The sequence below is a fragment of the Mya arenaria genome, chromosome 13, assembly GCF_026914265.1.
Source record: "Mya arenaria isolate MELC-2E11 chromosome 13, ASM2691426v1".
Lineage (NCBI taxonomy): Eukaryota > Metazoa > Mollusca > Bivalvia > Myida > Myidae > Mya > Mya arenaria.
Window position 1 is genome coordinate 11688801 of NC_069134.1, and position 25013 is coordinate 11713813.

General features: G+C 34.6%; 2 protein-coding genes across 2 annotated transcripts; one reads left to right on the forward strand and one right to left on the reverse strand.

Moving 5' to 3' along the window:
* Positions 1-3571: 3571 nt before the first annotated feature.
* On the reverse strand, positions 3572-7496 carry LOC128213242 (NADH dehydrogenase [ubiquinone] 1 beta subcomplex subunit 7-like). Its single transcript, XM_052918808.1, has 3 exons — positions 7327-7496; positions 4855-5035; positions 3572-4034 (listed from the first exon to the last, which is right to left on the reverse strand). Exons 1-3 carry the CDS (start codon positions 7460-7462, stop codon positions 3917-3919), a joined length of 435 nt encoding a protein of 144 aa, XP_052774768.1. The 5' UTR covers positions 7463-7496; the 3' UTR covers positions 3572-3916.
* Positions 7497-7659: 163 nt separating this feature from the next.
* LOC128213342 (probable rRNA-processing protein EBP2) lies at positions 7660-23379 on the forward strand. Its single transcript, XM_052918952.1, has 9 exons — positions 7660-7772; positions 14973-15056; positions 16395-16558; positions 18317-18440; positions 18911-19000; positions 21053-21128; positions 22411-22498; positions 22805-22970; positions 23274-23379. Exons 1-9 carry the CDS (start codon positions 7719-7721, stop codon positions 23334-23336), a joined length of 909 nt encoding a protein of 302 aa, XP_052774912.1. The 5' UTR covers positions 7660-7718; the 3' UTR covers positions 23337-23379.
* Positions 23380-25013: the final 1634 nt, after the last annotated feature.

Below are 25013 nucleotides of genomic sequence, written 5' to 3' on the forward strand. Positions count from 1 at the left end.
ACACAACTGGAAGATATGACTTAAAACAAACATTCAAATGTTGACAACTTCTACTGTAAGCTTATGTCTTACTTTTTATGCTGTGAAACCGATCAGCCCCTGTATTCAACAGATTAAGTCAACGATAAAACACTACATGAGGACATGAGTTGAAATCCAGCTGACAACATATTTTGTTTCTAATTTCATTTTGTTGTTGACTTTTATTCTTTATCCTTTAGGGATACATTTATTGGAAGTTTGTTAAATGGTAGAGAGCGCCATACTTTCAGGATTATATGGACCGAAATGACAGATGATTTGTCAATGACATTGGATGCTGTTGAGGCAGTTTTAAAATTTGACCATTCAAAGTGTGAGAATAGAGTGTGTTATGACCATGACCTTTGACCTCAAAATTCATAGGAGTCATCAGCTGGTCACCTAAATGTCAAGTTTGAGGGCCATGGGTGCAGGCATTGTCAAGTTATCACACAGACAAGCTTTTTTTCTATCAAGGTTACTGTGACTTTGACCTTTGCCCAGATGACCCCTTAAATTATAAGGGGTCATCTACAGGTCAGACACAACCCCAAGTCAAGTTTGAGGACCATGGGTGCAGGCATTGTCGAGTTATCACTCAAACAACATTTTCGCATTCAAGGTCACTTTGACCATGACCTTTGAGCCGATGACTCCTAAAATCAATAAAGGACATCTACTGGTCAGGCCCAACTTCCATATCAAGTTTGATGATCATAGGTTCAGGCATTGTTGAGATATCACTGGGAAAAGATTTGTTTATTTTTTTCTGTTAAAGGTTACTGTGACCTTGACCTTTGGACCACTGACCCCAACGTCAATAGGGGACAACAACTGGTCAGGCCCATCCTTCATGTTAAGTTTGATGACCATAGGTCCAGGAATTGTCGAGTTTGCTTTCAAGGTCACTGTGACCTTGACCTTTGACCCCTAAAATCAATAGGGGTCATCTACTGGTCAGGCCCAACATCCAAGTCAAGTTTGAGGGCCATGGGTGCAGGCATTGTTGAGTTATCACTCGGATAACCTTTCATCATTTAAGGTCACTGTGACCTTGACCTTTGGCCTGATGACCCCCAAAATCAATAAGGGTCATTTACTGTTTAGGCCCAACCTCCGTATCAAGATTGATGACCATAGGTCCAGGCATTGTTGAGTTATCACTTGGACAATCTTTAAAGTTCTTTTACCATTAAAGGTCACTGTGACCCTGACCTTTGACCCAATGAGCCCTAAAATCAATAGGGGTCATCTACTGGTCAGGCCCAACATTCATGTCAAATTTGATGACCATACGTCCAGGGATTGTTGAGTAATCACTCGGACAAGCTTTGGTCTACCGTCGGACCTACCGACTGACCGACCGACATGTGCAAAGCAATATAGCCCTATTCTTCGAAGGGGGGCATAAAAATGAAAGTTTTTAAAAAATGTTTTGCATTAAATTTTAAATGGAATTACTTCGACGTTGTCTCTAATGCCATAAAGAGCCGTTTGTTGCTTAGCTTTTTGATATTCATATTACCGCTATTTCACTTATTGAGAAACAAGTCAAGTTGCTAGGCTTGATTTCCTGGTTAGCTCAAACTGGATGTAAAGGACCAATTTCTTTCTACTAAAGGTAATCATTCAGGCTTGGCTGGTTCCTTAGCTCAATGTATTTTCGTCGGTCCCGGTGAGTTCGAGCTAACGGGTTCGACTGTACCTGATATCACATGTATATATGTGCTAAATGAACCAATAAACTTGGCTATATATTTTTTTATTTAAACTGATCTAAAGAATGCAAAGTTTGTTGTAAGATGGTGGCACAGACACAGTCACCTATGATGTACAGGATAGAAAAGCCCCAAAACATACAACATCATTCACAAATTGACCACAAAAATTCACAACCTCCAGCTGATAGGCATACACATAACATAAGTTAAGGTAGAACACTATCACTTTATAATGTTAAAACATATGCCAAGCTGACGGCCAATAAAAGAAATAGATGTGTTCACATTTCAGTTCACATACAGAATAAAGTAAATAAGTGACATGAAAAAAATAAACATTTAAATGTTTTAAAATTCATTTATGTCAGTATTTCCAATTAGAAGTCCTAATATAAATATTTTACAAACCAATTGAAACATTAATAAATGAAAAATAATCATTATTGAAATTATATAAGTTCAATAGGAGGAATGAAAACAATAAGAGACACTGCAAAGGAACATTCATTGGAATTTGCATCCACTATGCTGCTTGAATACATTAAACGCCATTAATCACTGAATAATAAGTATGTGTCAAGCCTTCTATCTGGTGTTAGAGCACTGAGAAAACTTCTAATTACCACAATGCAACATGTGCTGGTTCCCATCATTAATGTTGGCAGTATCTTCCACTAATTATTAACCTTATTTTAACTGCATGCAATGATTATGATTTTATATTCAATTTTAACTTGTGGCAGTAATCTGTATTTGTATGAATGGTTCACACATGGTATTTAATGTTTGTCAAACATTATGCTGCCTGAGCCCCATGTTGTCAGGAAAAGTTGGGACAATTGAATAAAATATGTTTAGACCAAAATGCCAGCTCATTTGTCTCATTTCACATTGGATGCCTATGGGGCAGTCTTAAGATTATGACCAATGTAAATTCCAAATATAAGGATAGTAGGTCAAATTCTGAACTTAAATGATGACTGATATTTGAAGATAAACATACATCCTAATGGCAACAAGGAACAAGTACATAATTATGACATAAATTTGATTGTGTCATTGGCTTTTAGATCTGATGACCCCCATTTCAATAGGGGTCACCTACTGGTCACTCCCAACCTCCATGCCAAGTTTGAGGGCCATGGGTGCAGGCATTGTCAAGTTATCACTTGGACAAGCTTTTCACATTCAAGGTCACTATGATATTGACCTTTGACCTGACCTCAAAATCAATATAGGTCACCTTCTGGTCACGCCCAGCCTCAATATCAAGTTTGAGGACCATGGGACAAGGCGTTGTCAGGTTATCTGTTCGATGTCACCGTGACCTTGACCTTTGACCTCAAAATCAATAGGGGTCATCTATTGGTCATGCCCAACCTCCAAGTCAAGTTTTAGGCCAAAGGTTCATACATTGTTATCACTCAGATAACTAGTGGCTTTGGTCTACCGACATGAGCATAGGGGGTATAATAATTTGCTTACTTCTTAGTTATTTTCAAACACATTTACATTTAGTGCACACCATATACATAAACTTTCCATTTTCATGTTTAAAATATTGCAAATCCTCTGAATTTCATTCAATTGATTTTGCTTCATTTATCTGATTTTTTTGCTACAAAGATGACCCATTTTATGTCTAAGAGAGATAACTCTCTTCTAATATTAAAACAACCTATAATTCAGTATCTGCCCTTGCGATGTGAAAACAACCAATTACCTATAATTCAGTTTCTGCTTTGCAATACCAAAACAGTATTTGCCCTAGGGGTTAGAGTGGGTACAATGAGTGAGATCTTGTAAAAGTTCTAAAAAAAACATGTACATCTGATGCCAAACAAATATTTATTACCCAATACTAAAGTAACAAACAAAAAACCGCTCTTTTTTTCAAGCATTTTCACAAAGAGCTACACATGTCATGCATATACAACACATGTGCCTTGTACACATTACCAACAATTGTCAATCCATTAGAGAGTAGTGGAATTCAAAAATCTAAGGATATTAACATAGTAGACTTCACAGATCAAATTTCTCAACCCTCAACATATATGAGTTTTTTTCTCTATAAATATCATCATTTTTTCTTTCAAATAACGATTATAAATCATCTGTATCTTTCAATAGCACAACTCAAATTTAATGATAAGCTGTTGTTTTCTACACAATCACATAAACTCTGTATTCGTGCTATCAGGGTCCGGTTCCAAGCCCTTTTCAATTCGCCTCTTTCTTCTTTCTCTTAATCGCTTCTCCCTTTCATACTCCTTCCATCGGATAACAGTGCTGAAAAAGCACAGAGAAAAATGAAAAGTTGGTTGTATATTACTTTTATTTTAGCTTGATAGTGACTAGCTGTTATTTAATAGTACAGCACATGTGCATAAACAATAAAATATATTAAAATATCAATCCCGATGTCGCTTTCTGTGATTGCGAATTGTAAAAGCAACAGCCGTATATTGTAAGTAAAGAAAACAAACATAAACTTCTACAATGCATTTACCGTACATCAATCAGAATTCAGATCAGAATTAAAAGTATTGATTCAACAAAACAAATAGGCATAGGTTTGTAAATGATCTAAAGGCAGTTCATTGTCACTCAACGAAACCCAGCCCAAACATTTTTCTTATACGGTATACATGTGCCACACATACGCGGTATACTGATTACTTACAAGCTAAATTACATACATGTTATTGTACAAAAGGCTTTAATTGTCATCATTATTCAAGTAAGTCGTCTACAGTGTACTGAGTGTAGCTCATTTACATGTAGATAGAAACTTTATATTCAATTAAGATATAAATTTAATAGTAAAAAAAGAAATTTTGAAAAGTTTCATAGAGGTATAAATTTTCAAAGAGGTATTTTTTTAAGATACCTCCGAATCTATATTTCTTTGAAAAAATGGATTTTAAATAGTATTTTTCATCACATTTTCTTGGTACATATTAATGATTGAAGTGCATTTCATCATAAGAAAGGTGGACCACCATCAACTTTAAAAAAATCAACACTTTGTAGGAATCCTGAACTCAATTTCTTACCTCTGAGAGTAAAAAATTCAATAAAAAATAATATACAGCAAGCCCAAACTTACTCTTTGTATACACATTCTTCAACTGAATGTTTGGCGGGATGACAAACACCACCAAATAACTTCCTCCCAAAACTCTCTTCTCGCATGCACTGGAGCCAGTCCAAGTATTTGTCAGAACAATAGTCCCTGTATTTAAGTGGAATATTGGCATCCACCATCACCTCGTGGGTCAAAGGTGCCACTGAAAACAAGAACAATCCTTAAACATTTTCGTAAAATCATATATGCAGTCTTGCACATAACTAGAAATAATAAGTCCTCCTCCCGTTCGTCCACCCTGACCCTGGAGCAGCTAGATCTTACTCTTTTAAGAACTGTGTCCATACTATATAGTTAAAGATGCACCTGCTTCATCATTTCTAACAGATGATAGCCGCTTTTAAATTACCTTATTGTCACATGAAACTACGATTTCTTTATTTGGTCAAGCCCTATAATTATGTCGTGGTATACATCCTGATTATTTGCCTTTTTATTAATATGCAAAAGTGCAAGTACCGCTTTGTACAAGTATTTTTAAGTATGTAATTAAACTAGGGATGCACACGGATATTCGAATATTCAATCAAAAGTTTGGTATTTAAATGTCAAAATCGTTATTCGAATATTCAATGCTTTGTTTGTTGAATGAACATAATAATAAATATTTTGCCTACAACTGTTGTGTTGTGTATAATATTTGTTCGTCTTGTATTTACACGATTGGCCCCTTATGGCAGAGGCGTGGACTTGATGACAATACACTATACAAGCGGCAAACGGGATATATCGTCGTGAATCATAAACAGTCCCCATAATTGTACAATAACTGGCTACTAGACAATAGACATCAAACATACTTCAATTATTTTCGATACATTTTTATGACCATGCCAGAAGAAGGATCGACCTTCACATCAATGTGTTGTCTTGACTGCCAATTAAGTTGTGCAATATTGCTCAAAACTCCTTCATAAAATGAATGACATGTGCTATAAACTGTTTTCCATTTTTCAATATAACATTCATGCTTTGAAATGTAACTGTATATTATAGCGTTTAAGGATTTATTTCCTGTATTGTTGTACAATATCAATAGGGGTCATCTACTGGTCAGGCTCAACCTTCATGTCAACTTTGATGACCATAGGTCCAGGAATTGTTGAGTTATCACTCAGCCAAGCTTACGAACAGACGGACTCACTGACATGTGCAAGGCAACATACCCCAGGCTGGGCTTTTTCACCAAAAATTGTGAAGAGGCCTAGCCTTTCCATTTTGGGAAATTTAAATGCGCGAAATTCTGCAAATTGGGAAATTTAAATGCTTAAAAGTCTCAAAATGGGAAATTTTTGAAGTAAGATCTTCCTTTTAGGGAAAAATATCTGGGAATTGTGAAAAAAAATATATGGAAATTGGAAAAATATGCCATTTTTCCCAATTGTGAAGTTGCCTTATTTCGGCCCCTAGCAAAGAAGGTGAAAAAGCCCTGCCAGGCCCCTCTTCTTCAAAGATTTGATAACCCTAAAACGTTCCAGATATTAATTGAATTGAATGTATCTACAATAATGAGCTTTCAGAGATCATTTTTACATTTCTTATGAATCCCTGTACTGAGTCTGCCATAGTCATAAAATTATCATAAGACTAATTGACACTCATTTGAAATGAATGGTATGTAAAAGATGTTCATCAACCTCACTAAAATTTGGCATAACACACCAAAACGCCTCAAATTTAGGAAGTCTCTTTAAAAAAAAGTTACTCTGTGGAATGTCAAATGCATCCATACGAAAATAATCTCTAAACATTAATTATGTCCTTTCCAAAGGGAAAAGAGAACTAGGTTTAATCTGAAGGACTTAAGTGTTGTCAGGACTGTAATAAACTAAATTAATATGCAGCCACAATCTTGTTTCCCCATACAAAAGCTGAAACAGATCCAGAGATGCGTTGTTCTCTTAGCCAAAGGGGACTTTATAAACAGAACCCTAAGGCTGCATAACCATCATGCTGGAAAGCCAAGGTAGGGACTCGCTACAGCAACCCTAAAGGAGTTACAGTTCCATATGCTCTTCCACACATACAAACGTCTGATTGACATAAACGGTAATGATTTCCTCAAGGTGACAGCAGTTCATTGAGTGGCCACAAGTTCTACTAAGATTGCATTAGATTGCATTGCTTTAATAAGCAAATGAAATTTTACCCCAGAATAATCAGAGATTTGAAACAAGATGATATGTTTCGCCGACTCAGCAGAAACACCAGATGAACTCGGAGTCGGAATCAGATCCTTTCTCTAACCTTACATCTTGAAATGAACAGGACTTGTATATGGTTTAACCCTTAAAAATTGGACCAACAGTGTTCTATTTCACTATGCGTTGTCCATTAGAGCCTTCCACAATCTTCATTTAGGGACTCCTACACTTACAAAGAAGAAGACCGGTACGAAACACTTCGAGTACGAATAATGCTAAAAATATAAACCTCTTTCTTTTCTGCCATTCGGAAATCCAAGCATAGGGTCAAACGTGGGGCCTTTAATATCAATCTCCAATCGAGATGGTATATTCTCATTTACATCAGGCCAATATTCGTTAAATTTAGACTTTGCGATCCCCATTTTGCCCTTGGTAGGCTTGGAGAGTATCTTTTTAATGCACTGAATAAATTGCAAATGAAAAACATCAATTATTAGTATTCAGATTCTGTCTCAATGTATAATTACGAACATCGGTATTTTAATAAGTGTTATATAATAAGAAATACTAAATAATATTTTTGCGTATTTTTTTAACTAAATAGTTTGTGCATCATCAAAGGGAGACAATTTGTAAACATTGTAGTCTTCACGTGCAACTGTTAGAAAACAATCAAAGATGGTTGATTTACATGCGTCAAGTGACTCTGAGGATATTGAATCAGACGAAGAGGTGTATTTTATATTCTGTTATTAGTTTTGATTGTTAATTTGTCATGATCTGGGTAAAAACAATAATGAGAAATGTATCATATTTGTCCGAAAAGGTGTCCGAATTACTACTTTAGAGTTTAGATTTAACGGTCCATAGAATTACCGGAATCCCCTTATTACCGGAATCCACCGGAATCCACCGGAATCTACCACAATCTGATTAAATTATACTTAAATGTTGTTTGGGGATGTTTTTAAGCTTTAATATATGTAATGTACTAAGAGGTATACCTTTATAATCATATTTCCATATACAGAAAGTGACAAGCCGAAGGATTCCGGTAGTTTGCAGGTCGGATTGCCGATTATAATGATTTGACCAAGCTACCGGAATCCCCTGAGAAATAATAATTAAACTATACTTAAATGTTGTTTGGGGATGTTTTTAAGCTTTAATATATGTAATGTACTAAGAGGTGCACCTTTATAATCATATTTCCATATACAGAAAGTGACAAGGATTCCGGTAGTTTGCAGGTCGGATTGCCGATTATAATGATTTGACCAAGCTACCGGAATCCCCTGAGAAATAATAATTAAACTATACTTAAATGTTGTTTGGGGATGTTTTTAAGCTTTAATATATGTTATGTACTAAGAGGTATACCTTTATAATCATATTTCCATATACAGAAAGTGACAAGGATTCCGGTAGTTTCAGGTCGGATTGCCAATTATAACGATTTGACCAAGCTACCGGAATCCCCTGAGAAATAATAATTAAACTTTACTGAAATGTTTTTGGTACCAAAATCTAATTAAACTATACGTACATGTTGTTTGGGGTATTTTTAAGCTTTAATATATGTTATGTACTAAGAGGTATACCTTTATAATCATATTTCCATATACAGAAAGTGACAAGGATTCCGGTAGTTTGCAGGTCGGATTGCCGATTATAATGATTTGACCAAGCTACCGGAATCCCCTGAGAAATAATAATTAAACTATACTTAAATGTTGTTTGGGGATGTTTTTAAGCTTTAATATATGTAATGTACTAAGAGGTATACCTTTATAATCATATTTCCATATACAGAAAGTGACAAGCCGAAGAATTCCGGTAGTTTGCAGGTCGGATTGCCGATTATAATGATTTGACCAAGCTACCGGAATCCCCTGAGAAATAATAATTAAACTATACTTAAATGTTGTTTGGGGATGTTTTTAAGCTTTAATATATGTAATGTACTAAGAGGTGCACCTTTATAATCATATTTCCATATACAGAAAGTGACAAGGATTCCGGTAGTTTGCAGGTCGGATTGCCGATTATAATGATTTGACCAAGCTACCGGAATCCCCTGAGAAATAATAATTAAACTATACTTAAATGTTGTTTGGGGATGTTTTTAAGCTTTAATATATGTTATGTACTAAGAGGTATACCTTTATAATCATATTTCCATATACAGAAAGTGACAAGGATTCCGGTAGTTTCAGGTCGGATTGCCAATTATAACGATTTGACCAAGCTACCGGAATCCCCTGAGAAATAATAATTAAACTTTACTGAAATGTTTTTGGTACCAAAATCTAATTAAACTATACGTAAATGTTGTTTGGGGTATTTTTAAGCTTTAATATATGTTATGTACTAAGAGGTATACCTTTATAATCATATTTCCATATACAGAAAGTGACAAGGATTCCGGTAGTTTGCAGGTCGGATTGCCGATTATAATGATTTGACCAAGCTACCGGAATCCCCTGAGAAATAATAATTAAACTATACTTAAATGTTGTTTGGGGATGTTTTTAAGCTTTAATATATGTAATGTACTAAGAGGTGCACCTTTATAATCATATTTCCATATACAGAAAGTGACAAGGATTCCGGTAGTTTGCAGGTCGGATTGCCGATTATAATGATTTGACCAAGCTACCGGAATCCCCTGAGAAATAATAATTAAACTATACTTAAATGTTGTTTGGGGTGTTTTTAAGCTTTAATATATTGAAGAAGATTTGGCACCCATTGTAACTTCAAAAAAGTTGGTTTTCTTTATTTTATCCGAAAGAATAAGGTTTCAACTGAAGGCAGTGGGTTCAAACAGGCCTTAATTAACAAACAACCCATCAGCTATCAATAATGGGGTAAACAAAAATAAGCGAGGTTATGAATTCTTTTTATTTATGAAGAAAAAAAATTCACTTTTACAGAGGAAAGTATTCGGCAGTTACATCAAAATTATCAATACGAAAATTTAATCCTAAATGGTTTATAACAGATTTCTTCGTAGTCTCAATGGCCATTAATATTATTACACTGATCGAGATACATATAATTCATTGGATAGTCGCCATTTATGCATAATTTTTAACCAGAATTTGATTGCCCTTTCCTTTGCCACAGCAATGTGACAATTTGTATACTAAAACAATGAGTGGTTTGAGAAATTATAGTTATTGTTCAAAACACAGATGCCCCAAACGCACCTTAACGTTATTTATTGTCGAAATATATGCATGGGTCGATTTTAAAAGTTACTTTGTTAACGTGGAATGAATGTAATTTTTCATATGCTTTTAACTTGTCGACCTAAGAAATGATTTCAGCACCATATTTCTTTCTTTTTTTGCTCAAAACATGACCTGTCAATCTGTCCTCGTATCAATCGATCCGATAAGGGTTTTTATTGGGGGCCAATATATAGCGCGAATACACAGTATCGATCAGATTAGGGATTTTATTGTGGGTCATTTCCCGGGGCCAATTCATTTTTATAAACACAGAATCAGAGCTCATACATCTGTATGCAATTAGTGCAGTTCTTCAAAGATGCATCGGTTCTTATTACCCACCACAGGTAAATTCTTACCTTTCGTCCGACCCATATACCCGTCGGGTTGTTGGTCGTGGCGTTACAGACCAGCCTACTGATGCTCTAATTATGTGTAGTCGGGCGGCACGCCCCTCTACCTGGAATCATTATGCCCCAAATCACTTCGTCCCACTAGTAGGAATAGATAATGCTGATGATGATGATGAGACTACCATAGATCTGATTATAGATGATGACATGGACAGTATTGACCAGACTACAGTAATAAACACACCCTCAGATGAACATATTGACCAGACTACAGTAATAAACACAACCTCTAGAGCCGATCCTGAAAACAAAGGTCAACCATCCCGTCAGACATGACCTGATTGGGGCGAACTGGACGAACAATAACTGCGAATCGATCAACCACGTGTTAAAACAATTGATAGAGTGGAAGTCAAAATCTCTTACAGACCTGATCGATGCAATACACAGACTTGTACGAGGTCAATTTGCCGAACTCCGCAGTGCCATAATCGGCACGGGCGAGTTCCGACTTGCCCCGACTCATGAAAAGTTCAAACTGACTAAAACAGACTGGGTTACTATGACATTAAAACAAAGGTCACGGCACTTTTCCAAGTACCGCAATCACCTGTTCACGAACCCACGTCTACTGACGTCAACTAACGGACAGGTTACACTTGTGGCCCCAAAGACCCTTGGTAGGAAACCCGGACAAAGAAGAAGGAAGGTGAATGACAGAACTACTACATTGACAAAACGGACGAAGAAGGATAGTTAAGCTATACGAAGTTTTCATTGTATACGCCGTGTACCTGTTGTTGGGGCCCTTAATCACTAGGGTGGTAATACAATGAAGACCTAGTAAGCCCTTTCCTTTCACTTTATTCTATATTCAAGCATTAAAATACTTGAAATAGTATTGAAATTTAGTTATTTTAGTAATTCACAGGGGATTCCGGTAGTTTGGTCATAACATAATCAGCGGTAAACTACCGGTACCTTGTCACTTTTAGATTAAAACTCTTACCTTATTCTATATTCAAGCATTAACATATTTGAAACAGTATTGAAATTTAGTTATTTTAGTAATTCACAGGGGATTCCGGTAGCTTGGTCAAAAATAATCAGCGGTAAACTACCGGAATCCTTGTCACTTTTAGATTAAAACTCTTACTTCTTTCTATATTTAAGCATTAAAATACTTGAAATAGTATTGAAATTTAGTTATTTTAGTAATTCACAGGGGATTCCGGTAGCTTGGTCATAACATAATCAGCGGTAAACTACCGGAATCCTTGTCACTTTCAGATTAAAACTCTTAATTCATTCTATATTCAAGCATTAACATACTTGAAACAGTATTGAAATTTAGTTATTTTAGTAATTCACAGGGGATTCCGGTAGCTTGGTCAAAACATAATCAGCGGTAAACTACCGGAATCCTTGTCACTTTTAGATTAAAACTCTTACTTCATTCTATATTCAAGCATTAACATACTTGAAACAGTATTGAAATTTAGTTATTTTAGTAATTCACAGGGGATTCCGGTAGCTTGGTCAAAACATAATCAGCGGTAAACTACCGGAATCCTTGTCACTTTTAGATTAAAACTCTTACTTCTTTCTATATTCAAGCATTAAAATACTTGAAATAGTATTGAAATTTAGTTATTTTAGTAATTCACAGGGGATTCCGGTAGCTTGGTCATAACATAATCAGCGGTAAACTACCGGAATCCTTGTCACTTTCAGATTAAAACTCTTAATTCATTCTATATTCAAGCATTAACATACTTGAAACAGTATTGAAATTTAGTTATTTTAGTAATTCACAGGGGATTCCGGTAGCTTGGTCAAAACATAATCAGCGGTAAACTACCGGAATCCTTGTCACTTTTAGATTAAAACTCTTACTTCATTCTATATTCAAGCATTAAAATACTTGAAATAGTATTGAAATTTAGTCATTTTAGTAATTCACAGGGGATTCCGGTAGCTTGGTCATAACATAATCAGCGGTAAACTACCGGAATCCTTATCCATATTCCTTAAATACAGACTTATACTCATTATAGTCGTTGTATACTGACATGAAAACTACCGGAATCCCCGTACCCTTTCAGATAGTATGTACGTACATACGCTCATAATGATATATAATGGGTAGTAAATAATTAAAACACCTCCAAACATTTATATAAACTAAAACAATATTAAGTTTTAAATTTAAGTTATTTCTCAGGGGATTCCGGTAGATTCCGGTGGATTTTGGTAGTTAGGGAGATTCCGGTAATTCTATGTACCCTAGATTTAATAAAGAAGACGCGAATAAGATTATCACCTTGGACTTTTGTACAATCATTTTTTATAATTCTCAATGTATTCAGAATGGATTGTTCAGGGTTTGACGTTACGGCCAAGAAAGACATTCTCTTGTTGATAAATGGTTGTTCTTGATTAGTTAGTCTAAAATAATAAACGTGTTATACGGGATTATTCCAATCCCTAACGTCAAAACGGGAATGTGCAAAAAACGGGGGTGTTTTAAAAATATTGAAATTGTTTTAAGTGAAGTATTTTATGGTTGAAATTGATCATAAAGAGTTATATTCATATTTTACCATGTAAGTGAAATGTTATTTTGCACTAAACAAGGATTTAGTGCATTAAAACAAGTTGTTTACCTTTCCAATAAAACGAAAGCTAACTGACACAGACAACAATTATGCGAAGGGGAACAACTCGATACAATCGTAATAGCTCTGCCTCCTCCGACAAAGCTTCGAGATAGACCTCGTTATACAATCGTAACAACTCGGCCATGGCCGAAATGTTCCGAGCGATTTAAAACTGTGCCCTAAAGCCTTGCAGGTGCCCTTCATGTATATATCGTTATGTTTTGACAGAATGAAATGAAAAAAAGCCGTCAAACTCATAATTATAAGTTGGATATTTATTTTTTTGTGTACGGAACTAATATAAAATAACATTATCTGGTAATATTTCTTGTTTTTATGATATTTTATAGACGCTATATGCTTTAACCCGGAATCCTGATCGGAACAACTACCCACTTTTGATACTAAACAATTTGTACGTGGAGGATTTGCCATATCAAAAATCTAAAAAAAATCCGTCAACGTACAATTATTTGGACTACTTGATTAGTCTGGTCTTCGTGGGGGTTGTTTATCAAATTATGGGTTTGTTTGCTTTTTAATCCAGATGAATCTTTATTATGATAGGGGTAATAAAATTAAGATCAATTCCAGCATTTTTTTCACCCCTTGATTGAATGAATTGGTGACATTTCAAAGAAATGGTACAAGTCCATCTTTGAAATGCATTCACAGATAAAAAAAAATAATTTAATATTACTGTACACAGTGCCCTAGATAGGAATAGAAGCAATGGGAATTTCACTCATTACTTAGATTTTAATTGGGTAAATTCTGGACACTGATTGAGGTAGAAATAAGTATTGTGGTTTACCTCTGAACCATTGGGGTGCCATTTAGCGGTTGTCCACCCATAGTTAAGTTTATGTTTGGTACAGTACTCAGACTTGAGATAGTTATTCTTAGTAATAAGTAACCATTAGAACAACTACGACATGTAGGTTTTGTTATGAATAATACATTATCTTGTTTTTTGTTTTGGTTTGTGGCGATTCTGCTGATTGAACTATTTTATTGACAATGTCATTTCAAACAAACTCTACAAACTCTGTGTAGCACTCCGCAGTTGATCGCTTAAAAAATTCAACATGTTAAATTTTTGTGGTTGAATAGGAGGTTTGAACAGTCATGCAAACACCTAATGATGGGTAATCGCTAAAGCAACTAACTGACAAAGATTGCTGATCTGGTCATGGTTGCAAGTAAACGCTGTTGTTAACAAGCGTCTGTGTGATACAGAAACTGATGTAAACAAAGCTGGTTTAAATTATTTTTGCTTTTTTGCGCAATAACTGGAAATTATTTGGATGAATTAAAAAGGATTTTGGGTCCCCTTTACGCTTGTTTTGGATGAATTAAAAAGATTTTTGCGCCCCCTTTATGCTTGTTGATAGAATTTATTGCGTTTTAAGGCAATTTCTTTTGAGAGAAATACGCAAATACACAACTTATTGCGGGCATTGCATATATATACTGGGTAATTCCAACAGCCTAGCTGTTGAGCTAGCTTTTATGGCAACATGGTTATGGTGTTGTAAGATTATTTCTTTCAACAGATTTGGAAAAATGGGTTTATTTGGCAGTGGGAAAGTCAGATCCATGGGAATAACAGAAAAAGGCCTGATATGATAGTACTTTAAATGGACATAAGTGATGTGTTTACACTTACTTTGTTTATTTTAGCTCCAGCAAGCATTTGCAAGTGGGAAGCTGAAGCCAGGTCTCAATGTTGAAGTTCAAGCTCCAAAACAGCACATTAACAATGTGGTGAGTAGAAGAAGTTGCATTGTTTAGAATAATAAATGCGATGAGTAGAAGCAGACGTTCTTTCTAATGAATGTGGTGAGTAGAAGCAGAGGTTCTTTCCAGAATAATAAATGTTGTGAGTAGAAGCAGTGGCTCTTTCTAGAATAATAAATGTGGCGAATAGAGGCAAAGGTTCTTTCTAGAATAATAAATGTGGTGAGTAGAAGCAATGGCTTTTTCTAAAATTATAAAGGTAGTGAGTAGAAGCGGTGGCCCTTTCTAGAATTATAAATGTGTAGAGAATAAACTGAGGGTTTTTCTAGAATTATAAATGTGGTGAGTAGAAGCAGTGGCTCTTTCTAGAATAATTAATGTGGTGAGTTGAAGCAGTGGCTCTTTCTAGAATTATAAATGTGGTGAGTTGAAGCAGTGGCTCTTTCTAGAATAATAAATGTGGTGAGAAGAAGCAGTGGCTCTTATTAATAAATGTGGTGAGAAGAAGCAGTGGCTCTTTCTAGAATAATAAATGTGGTGAGAAGAAGAAGCAGTGGCTCTTTCTAGAATAATAAATGTGGTGAGAAGAAGCAGTGGCTCTTATTAATAAATGTGGTGAGAAGAAGTGGCTCTTTCTAGAATAATAAATGTGGTGAGAAGAAGCAGTGGCTCTTTCTAGAATAATAAATGTGGTGAGAAGAAGCAGTGGCTCTTTCTAGAATAATAAATGTGGTGAGAAGAAGCAGTGGCTCTTTCTAGAATAATAAATGTGGTGAGAAAAAGCAGTGGCTCTTATTAATAAATGTGGTGAGAAGAAGCAGTGGCTCTTTCTAGAATAATAAATGTGGTGAGAAGAAGCAGTGGCTCTTTCTAGAATAATAAATGTGGTGAGAAGAAGCAGTGGCTCTTTCTAGAATAATAAATGTGGTGAGAAGAAGCAGTGGCTCTTTCTAGAATAATAAATGTGGTGAGAAGAAGCAGTGGCTCTTATTAATAAATGTGGTGATAAGAAGCAGTGGCTCTTTTTAGAATAATAAATGTGGTGAGAAGAAGCAGTGGCTCTTTCTAGGATAATAAATGTGGTGAGAAGAAGCAGTGGCTCTTTCTAGAATAATAAATGTGGTGAGAAGAAGCAGTGGCTCTTATTAATAAATGTGGTGAGAAGAAGCAGTGGCTCTTTCTAGAATAATAAATGTGGTGAGAAGAAGCAGTGGCTCTTATTAATAAATGTGGTGAGAAGAAGCAGTGGCTCTTTCTAGAATAATAAATGTGGTGAGAAGAAGCAGTGGCTATTTCTAGGATAATAAATGTAGTGAGAAGAAGCAGTGGCTCTTATTAATAAATGTGGTGTTTCTTATGTTTCAGTCTGGCATGAAGCAAAAGCTGGAGGAGTTGGAGCAGGGTCTGTCCTGGATAGATCGTCTAGACCTGACCAACCCCCCAGCCCCACCTCCTCCTGGAGCTGCCATGGAAACGGAGGATGATGGCGCAGACATAGCAAACAATGACTTTAAGAGAGAACTTAGATTGTGAGTGTTAATAAATAATTAATGCAAGTGAAATGATGTAAAAATGTGTCTATAAGCCGGTGATTTCAACAAATCCTTAGGTCAAAAGTAAACATTTAGAGCACGCACAAGGTCATTGTCATAGCCATGGTGTTTTTGTTGTGCATGAAATTGCTCATAGCAGTGCAAGGTATTCCAGAGACCGTATATGCGTACCTTACATAGCAAGGCCCATAACCCTAATTTATAAGTTTCTAATTATACCCAATTTTCCATCAACAACAAAAAATACCTTGGCCATAATTTAAAAACTGTTCCAAGTGAAAGTTGTTACACATGTCTTAAGTATTCCATGAATTGATTATACAGAACTAGAAAAACGAGCCTGTTTGGCTTCATTGATATTTCTTAAGGCAAGGAGAGATTTTATAGGCCTTATAGAGAGACCTTTCTTGCCCACATTTCTCTAAATAAATATCTTAAAGTCCTTTATTAAAGGATTGCGCTTAGTGCACTATTTTTGTGCAGATATAATTTGTGTAATATTTATATTCTTAAGAGTTTTTGGATGTAGAAGGACATTATAATTATTATGAAAATCACTATAAATTAGTTCTTAGTTTGAATAGGTGGGCTATACTACTTGCCCCAGCGTCGGCGTCGGTGTCCGGTTAAAGTTTTAGGGCAAGTTGGGATTTTCACTTATAAGTCCAATACCTTCCATTCAATTAATTTAATACTTCACACAGTTGTTCAGGGCCATCACATGATGCGGTTAGATAACTCCATATTATTCTTAACACAGATTATGGCCCTTGATTGACTATGAAACTTAGGTTAAAGTTTTAGGGCAGGTTGGGATATTTATTAATAACTTCTATACCCTTCATTCAATTGACTTAATAGTTCACGCAATTGTTCATGACCATCACCCAATGGGTTACATAACTCCATATCCTTAATACAAGTTATGGCCCCTGATTGACTTAGGTTAAAGTTTTTGGGGTGTAAAAGTTAAGGGCAAGTTGGTATTTTAATAAAAAAAACTTCTATACCTTTCATTCAATGCACTTATCAAAAGTCAAAATTATTTACGACCATCTTACAACAAGAAACATAACTCCATTTTAACCCTAAATACAAATTATGTCCCTTGATTTTTTTTGATTTTTTTTTAAATTTCTTTTGACAGGAACATTTTTACATTCTTAACCAGTTTTTACCAAGGGACAACAAGCAGGGATATACTTAATGGCCCTTGAATTTTTTTTATTATTATTATTATTATTTTTAGATTTCTTTTGAAAGGCATATTTGTATATTCTTTACCACATTCTCATAATGGGAAATCAAGTTATTTGAATGACTTGTGTCATTTTTCGGGTGGTGGGAGGGCAGCATCAAAGTCACCTAATGTATTGAATAATTTTAGTTAGGTTTTACATAAATAGACCAAACTTGGTAATATTACATTGTTATTGTATTCACTTCTAAGTCAAAGCGGCAAAGTCTTACGACAGCTCTTGTTATTTAGTAAAATCAAGATTAAGTAAGAAATAATTAATATGGCTTAATGAAATAAGCTAAAATTTGTAATGATTGAGAACCTTAGAGAAAGGGCCTGGTATGGCATTATCTCATGGACTTAAGTATTTAATTAAATCATTTTGAACAAAAAAAAGTGCATGGTAAGGTTACTTTATATTTGAAAACTTCAAACTTCCTCATTCACCTTTTTGATCAACTACATAGATGTACACAAACTTTTTATGTTTACAGCTACAGACAAGCACAGGCCTCCGTGCTAGTGGCAATCCCCAAACTTCACAAGCTGGGCATCAAGACTCGAAGACCTGAAGATTTCTTCGCAGAGATGGGTAAAACAGATGCACACATGAAAAAAGTAAGAATATGGTTTTCAATATTGGGTTTCATTTTCGGTGATTTCGTCATATTTCAGTACACATAATTAAGTAAAAATAAGTGTTTATCTATGCTTTGATACACATTTAGACTGACATAAGTCATTATTTTGCTACCGGTATGTCCTTAAATGAAATCTTTCATGGGACATCTTAAGATGTTAACTTATATGTTACATTTAGGCATGAAAGTAGAAAATACACAGAAAATTGATGAACTTTTGAAAATAATTCATGATTGATGCTAAATAATAAAAAAGATAACTCAATCTGACACAGTGCTTTAAACGTTTATAGTAAATCACTTTTAAACTGAGTTTTTATCTTCTTTTTTATCTTACCTAAATATAAATCCTGAAATTGTTCCGCAACACATTTAATGATCCTTTTATTTCCCTGCGAGTATTTTATTTGTTTATTTCACAAAGATTGTTTTTGTTTTCCATTTTAGGTGAGAGAAAAGTTACTAGAGAAGCAACAGAATATTGAAAATAGAGATAAAGCAAGGAAATTAAGAGAGCTCAGAAAGTATGGGAAAAAGGTATGTACATTTTTGACATGTACTGGGTATGCAATATTATGTCAGTGTCGCTGGTAGAATTATTTGGTTTGAAATTGTAATGCATTTAAGTGACTAGTTACTGTTATTTTTATCTTGTATGAACCATGAGTCTTATCCGTATCCTTAGACACACCTCAGTGATTCCATTCAGTGCATTGGCCAATAATTATTACAGTCCGATCAAAACACTCAGTTTCTTCTCTTCAATGGCAGTAATATCTATGTTAGATATATATTGAATTCGGCCAAGTGTTTTTTTCCAATTTTAAGGGAATTGTGGCGGAGCCCTTTGATAGGGGAAAAAAAGCATTGTTTTGGCAAAAAGGGGGAAATACTAACATTATTCATATATATGTTCAACTTGTTTTCAAACCTTTCATTCAACAAACCTCTCGTCATATTCATGAATGGCACTTTATTGCTGCATTTGCTAAATGTTAAGAGGTCAATACCCTTAAAAAAAATAATTTTTTTTTTAGAGGTGATTCTTTTACCTTGGTAGGGGAAAAATATATTCTTTTCAGGAGGGGTATGCAGTATTACTAAGATACGAAAATAACCTATTTTCGCGAAAATAGCTTTTTAGACTAAAATACGAAAATAAGGTTATTTTTGGGCAAAAATAAAGTTATTTTCGCGAAAATAAGATTTTGATATAAATATGAAAATAGGATAAGTTTTGGCGAAAATAACATTGTGACAAACATTAAGTAAGTTTTGGGCTAAATAAAGTTATTTTCGCGGAAATAAGATTTTGATAAAAATCTGGAAATAGGGTTAGTTTTGGTGAAAATAACATTTTTTGACAATAATGTATTTAGTTTTTACTAAAATAAAGATATTTTTGTGAAAATCAGATTTTGATTTAATCTGAAAGTAGGGTATGTTAGTTTTGGTGACAATAACATTTTTGACAATTATGTGGTTAGTTTTTGAATAATATAAAGTTCTTTTCGCGAAAATAAGGTTTTTAAAAAAATGGGAAAAATTACTTTCTCTTTTGCCGTAAATGACAATTTTTAATCCAAAATATTAAAAAAACTTTTATTTGGTCTACAGATGTTTCGAAACAATTGTGTTTTTAAGAAAATTGAACAATGATTATTGATAGTATTTTGACATGTTTCTGTTGATCACACCTCATTCCGAAATGTGCAACATCAAAGCGGTTATACACATTTGTTTGTCATTAAGCGGATTAAGTTAATGGCAATGACCCATAATTATAGACCATTATTGCTACTGCAGCAGGTACACGATAAAACTAAAGGGAACAATCAAAGTTATGTCCTACAACAATAGTAGTCTTAAATCGCTCATTGCTGATAGTATTGCTCATCCCGATTTTTATGGTGAAGTTTTAAAGAAAATTCGTAAAATGTAATTTTCGCCAAAACTGACCAGATCTTAATTAAAATCTTATTTTCGCGAAAATACCTTATTTAAGCAACAAACTTACTATAATTTTGTCGGAAATGCTATTTCCGCCAAAACTTACCAGATCTTAAGCAAAATCTCATTTTCGCGAAAATAACTTTATTTTATTTGTCCAAAATGTTATTTTCGCTCTAACTAACCCTATTTTGCGGCCCCTGATTAATTTCCAGTGTCAGATGGGCATGTGTAAATTGATAAATATTAGTCATAGTTCCAGACGTATGAGTGGAGGCTATTGTTAGACAATACAACACAGAAGAGTCTAAATATCTATCTATCTATTTACGTGGGACTATTCTTTGTTTGGTATTACATGTTTATGATCTATGAGCTGGAAGTTGTCTCCACAATGATGCTTGAAAAATGAGATTTACAATCTTGTACTGGTACATAATAAGTCTGTTGTATGAATGTTTAAACTAAACTGCTTGCCCCTGCGGGTCTGGAAAATGTAAATAAACTTTTGATAAATATTGTGATCAGTATTCATAAAGAATCTGACAGCCAGATTGTATGTTTAGAACATTGCAAGCAGGAATTTGTCATCAGGTCAAGGATTTGCGAACTAACATTTCTTTTTAATATTTACCCTAGGTTCAGCAAGATGTTCTACAGAAAAGACATAAGGAAAAGAGAGAGATGCTGGATGCGGTCAAAAAATTCAGAAAAGGTTGGTATTCAACCTGCTGTTAAATTATATAGCGGATAGTTTTTGTAAGAATGTACTACATTTAAGTGGGTGAGCACCAAGAGTTATATTTCAGTAGTGGCCTTCCCATGAATTTATATGCAACCAGTAAAAGAAGGGAAGGTTGCATATAGGTTCGCCTTTGTCTGTATGTCTGTCTATCCGCACAAATATCTAGGGTTTATCGGTTTTACTGACATTAGGATCAAGGGCTTTTTTTTGTGAACTTTCCTTGTATCTCCAAAAGTATGTCAGCCAGAGTGATAAAACACTACAGGAATGTTACGTTTCATGTGTTGCTGCACCCTGTTAGTGCAGAGTTATAACACTTGACATACTTCATATATAGCTTAAAGAGCATACAATCTCCTAACGTATATTACCATAGCCAGAGTGATGAAATGTAACAGGAATAATAAGCAGCATGTGAAGTTGAGTACTTGGGGTTTTGATTGCTGTTTTGACCAATAGATACAGAGTTATGGCCAGTGAATATGAAAATCTTGCATGTTTTGTGCATATCTCTTAAAAAAACTATCAGAGCCAGAATTAAGAAACTTTAAAGGAATGTTCACCATCATGTGAAGTTGTGCACCTGCCCAGTTCAAGGTCAAGGTCATATTTAGAGGTCAAAGGTCATATTGCTATATTTTGTGTCTGCTCCTTATCTCTTGAATTGCAGGAAAGATTTTGAAATCATTCCTTAAAATTTTTACCATATTGAGACAATGTGCAGGGCACATTGTGTTACAACCAACTTTGATTCAAGAAGGTCACACTTAAAGGTCAGAGGTCATATGACTATAATATGACTACATTTCGTGTCTGTTCCATATCTCTTAAACCGTGAAAAGGCTTTTGAAACAACTCTCCAAAATTTTCTTTGCATTGTGATGATCATCGGTCATATGACTATTTGTGTCTGTTATAGACCTCTTGAATGGCTTCATTATGTTGTTTATAAAAAAAAAAAAAAACATCTAGGTACGTTTGTTATTAGTATTGTTGATTTTTTTTGGTGAAATTTGTTAAATATTATCATATGTATTTTTTCCTATTTGATTTCCTTGTTTTTTTTTATAACAATGAAACAGAGAAATGCCTTTACTACAATATGTTCTTAGTTATATTGCCCTGTTTTAAGTGGATTAATTTTCTTTGCATTTTTGAAAAATGAGGGTTGTTTGTACTCAGCAGTGTTTGAGTGTTGGTATATTCCATGAGAATTCAGTTGTACATGGCTGTTTGGTTTACCAATTTCCAGGTCAAAAGAACAAGCTAGACTTCCTGGAGGATAAGAAGGGCTCAGGAAAGGGCTCCAAGACACAGAACAGAACTGAAAAACCACACCAGTGAGTTACCTTCCCTTGATGTTACAACATATTTTTATGTTGTTTCCGTGATTTATATGCATAAATAACAACAAAAGTACTACAGTATATGGGATATGCCAATTGTGAGGTTTCCTTTAAATATAATGTGTTCTAAGTTTTCATTGAGGGTTCCAAGGCAGTAGCCAAATGTTTTGGTTTGGTTCTGGAATTCTCTCATTTGGTTGCAAATCCACTAAGTTAATAGATAAATTTCATTGACAATAGGGCTCAGAGGTTTGTTGGTTGTGGTTTCATTTGATTATATTTATATCAAACATTTTTCAGGCCTAACAAGAGGCGACAACACAAAGATACCAAGTATGGCTTCGGTGGGCAGAAGAAGAGAAGTAAGATGAACACCAAGGAAACCTCAGCAGATATGTCAGGCTTCAGTCGGAAAGTACATCAAAGTAAACCAGGGAAACAATTCACTAACAAAAACAAAAATAAGGTAAAGATTTTTTATTGTGTCAGATTGTGAAAATATTTTGTTTCTATGAAATTTAGAAATGAAGCCAAGAAAATGGGACCAATACAGAGACTACATTGTAAATGTAGTTTACCAATAAGTTTAAAAAAACTAAATGGGAGGCAGTCCAATTTAAATGTGGCTTACTGGGTTGGGCGAATATTTAAAAGGAATTGCGCAAATTTTACTTGATACAAAAGGATTGATCTATAACTTCAAATACAAATTGGGCTGGTTATTTAAATATGTGAAGAATATTATTATGAATCATTGATTTATTTACAGGGCAATCGGAATAAGCGGCCAGGAAAGGACCAGCGGCATAAGATGAAGAATAAGAAAAAATGATTGTATCTGAAATTACAAATAAAATAAATGAAAAAAATCCCAAGTTGAGAGTTTTGCTTGAGAGTTTGATTTGTAAGGCTTTGGGTATAATAACCTTGTTTTGCAGTTGCCAGAAAATCGTATGGGAACATCATGCTCCATTCGTGCTTTGGCAGCTCTTGGGGGTCAAGGTCAATCAGTTTCCTCTATCATGATGGTTTTATGATTGGGCAAGGATTTCAACACATTAAATGTTCAAGGAGTCAAGCTCAAGTGTGCTTGAAATATTGTTTGATCACATTTTTAAAAAAAAACATTGTCCTTTTTGTCATTTATAATAGTAAGAGTTAAAACATATTGTGTAAAATCCTTCATGATCAAGAAGAGGGCCGATTGAAGATTTTACACAACGTTATATTCTGACTGACATGGATAGCTGTTACAAAGCTTTCACCAAGTAGCCAAATAATGATGTCATGTTTGTTACTAAAATATTAAATGCCTTACTGAAGGCTGTTGGGAAATTAATGGCTGGAAATGTAGGTTATAATCTAGTAAAAGTAAATGGTGTGTAGTTCTCTCATTGAAAGATGTCAGCTGAAATTGCAAAATATTCTTTTAGACTTTTCTGCTCACGAGATTAAACTGATTACATAAGGTACATGTTAATCTGATTTTGCTGAAATTTTGTGTGTGGACATTTGTTTTAACATATTTATTTCCTGAGAACATTCATATGCAATAGTATACAAAATAATCAAAATACAGGGATGTCATTTGTCTGCGGAATTCCGCGGAACTAATGGCCCCAGAGACCCCCCCCCCCCCCAAAAAAAAAAAAAATAAATAAATATTTGGTTGCTTTCAGTTGTTTAAGTTAATATTCCAGTTTGCTTCAAATTAAAAGTCAGGAGAGCCCTCAAAAGAGCTTCTTAAAAGCCATTTTTCCTTCTACAGCAGTGCGCTTTTGACCCAAAGAGCGCCCCTTTAACCAATGGCCGAAAATGTTTTAGCCCTCCAGCTGCCAGGTCAATCACATCCCTGAAATAAGGATTGGGCTGGAAGAATATAAACAGCTAATGAGAGTCCTTTCCAACAGTTGATGAATTGCAAAATTTGGGCATGCCATGGGTTTTCAGATAGAACAAATTAACACAAGTCAGTTTTAATGTGGTCATGTATAACCATAATAAGTTTAAATCTTAGAATGTAATGATGAAGACGAAAAGCAATTATAGAAATACTGAATGTTCCCATCTATAATTTTGCCATGCACTATAACGTTTAATTTTGGATCCACTGCATACAGTTAAGTGTAAAAGAATAGAGTGAAAGGTTGAAGAGCAAATGAGAGTAGGAGAATTGGGCAACTAGAACATTTTTGTTTTCCTTATGTTTGCAAAATTTAAAAATAGATTTATTGGATTCAGGACTAAGTGATACCTTACCAAACGAAAGAATGTTTAAAGATATGGTGCAGAACTTTGAAATGTCAGCCAGTAGCTGCATCAGTATTAAGAAAAAAACAGTACAAATGAGAAAATAGTGGTGACAGTTTTTGACAAAGCCACAATTGATGCAGTTTGGATTTTCAACGATGTTTTTAGAAAAGAGATCAGTTATTAAAGCACTGCAGTTAGTATAAGAAGATAACTAATTTGTGCTTATAAAGTCGCTGTTTGAGAATTTCCCATCCTA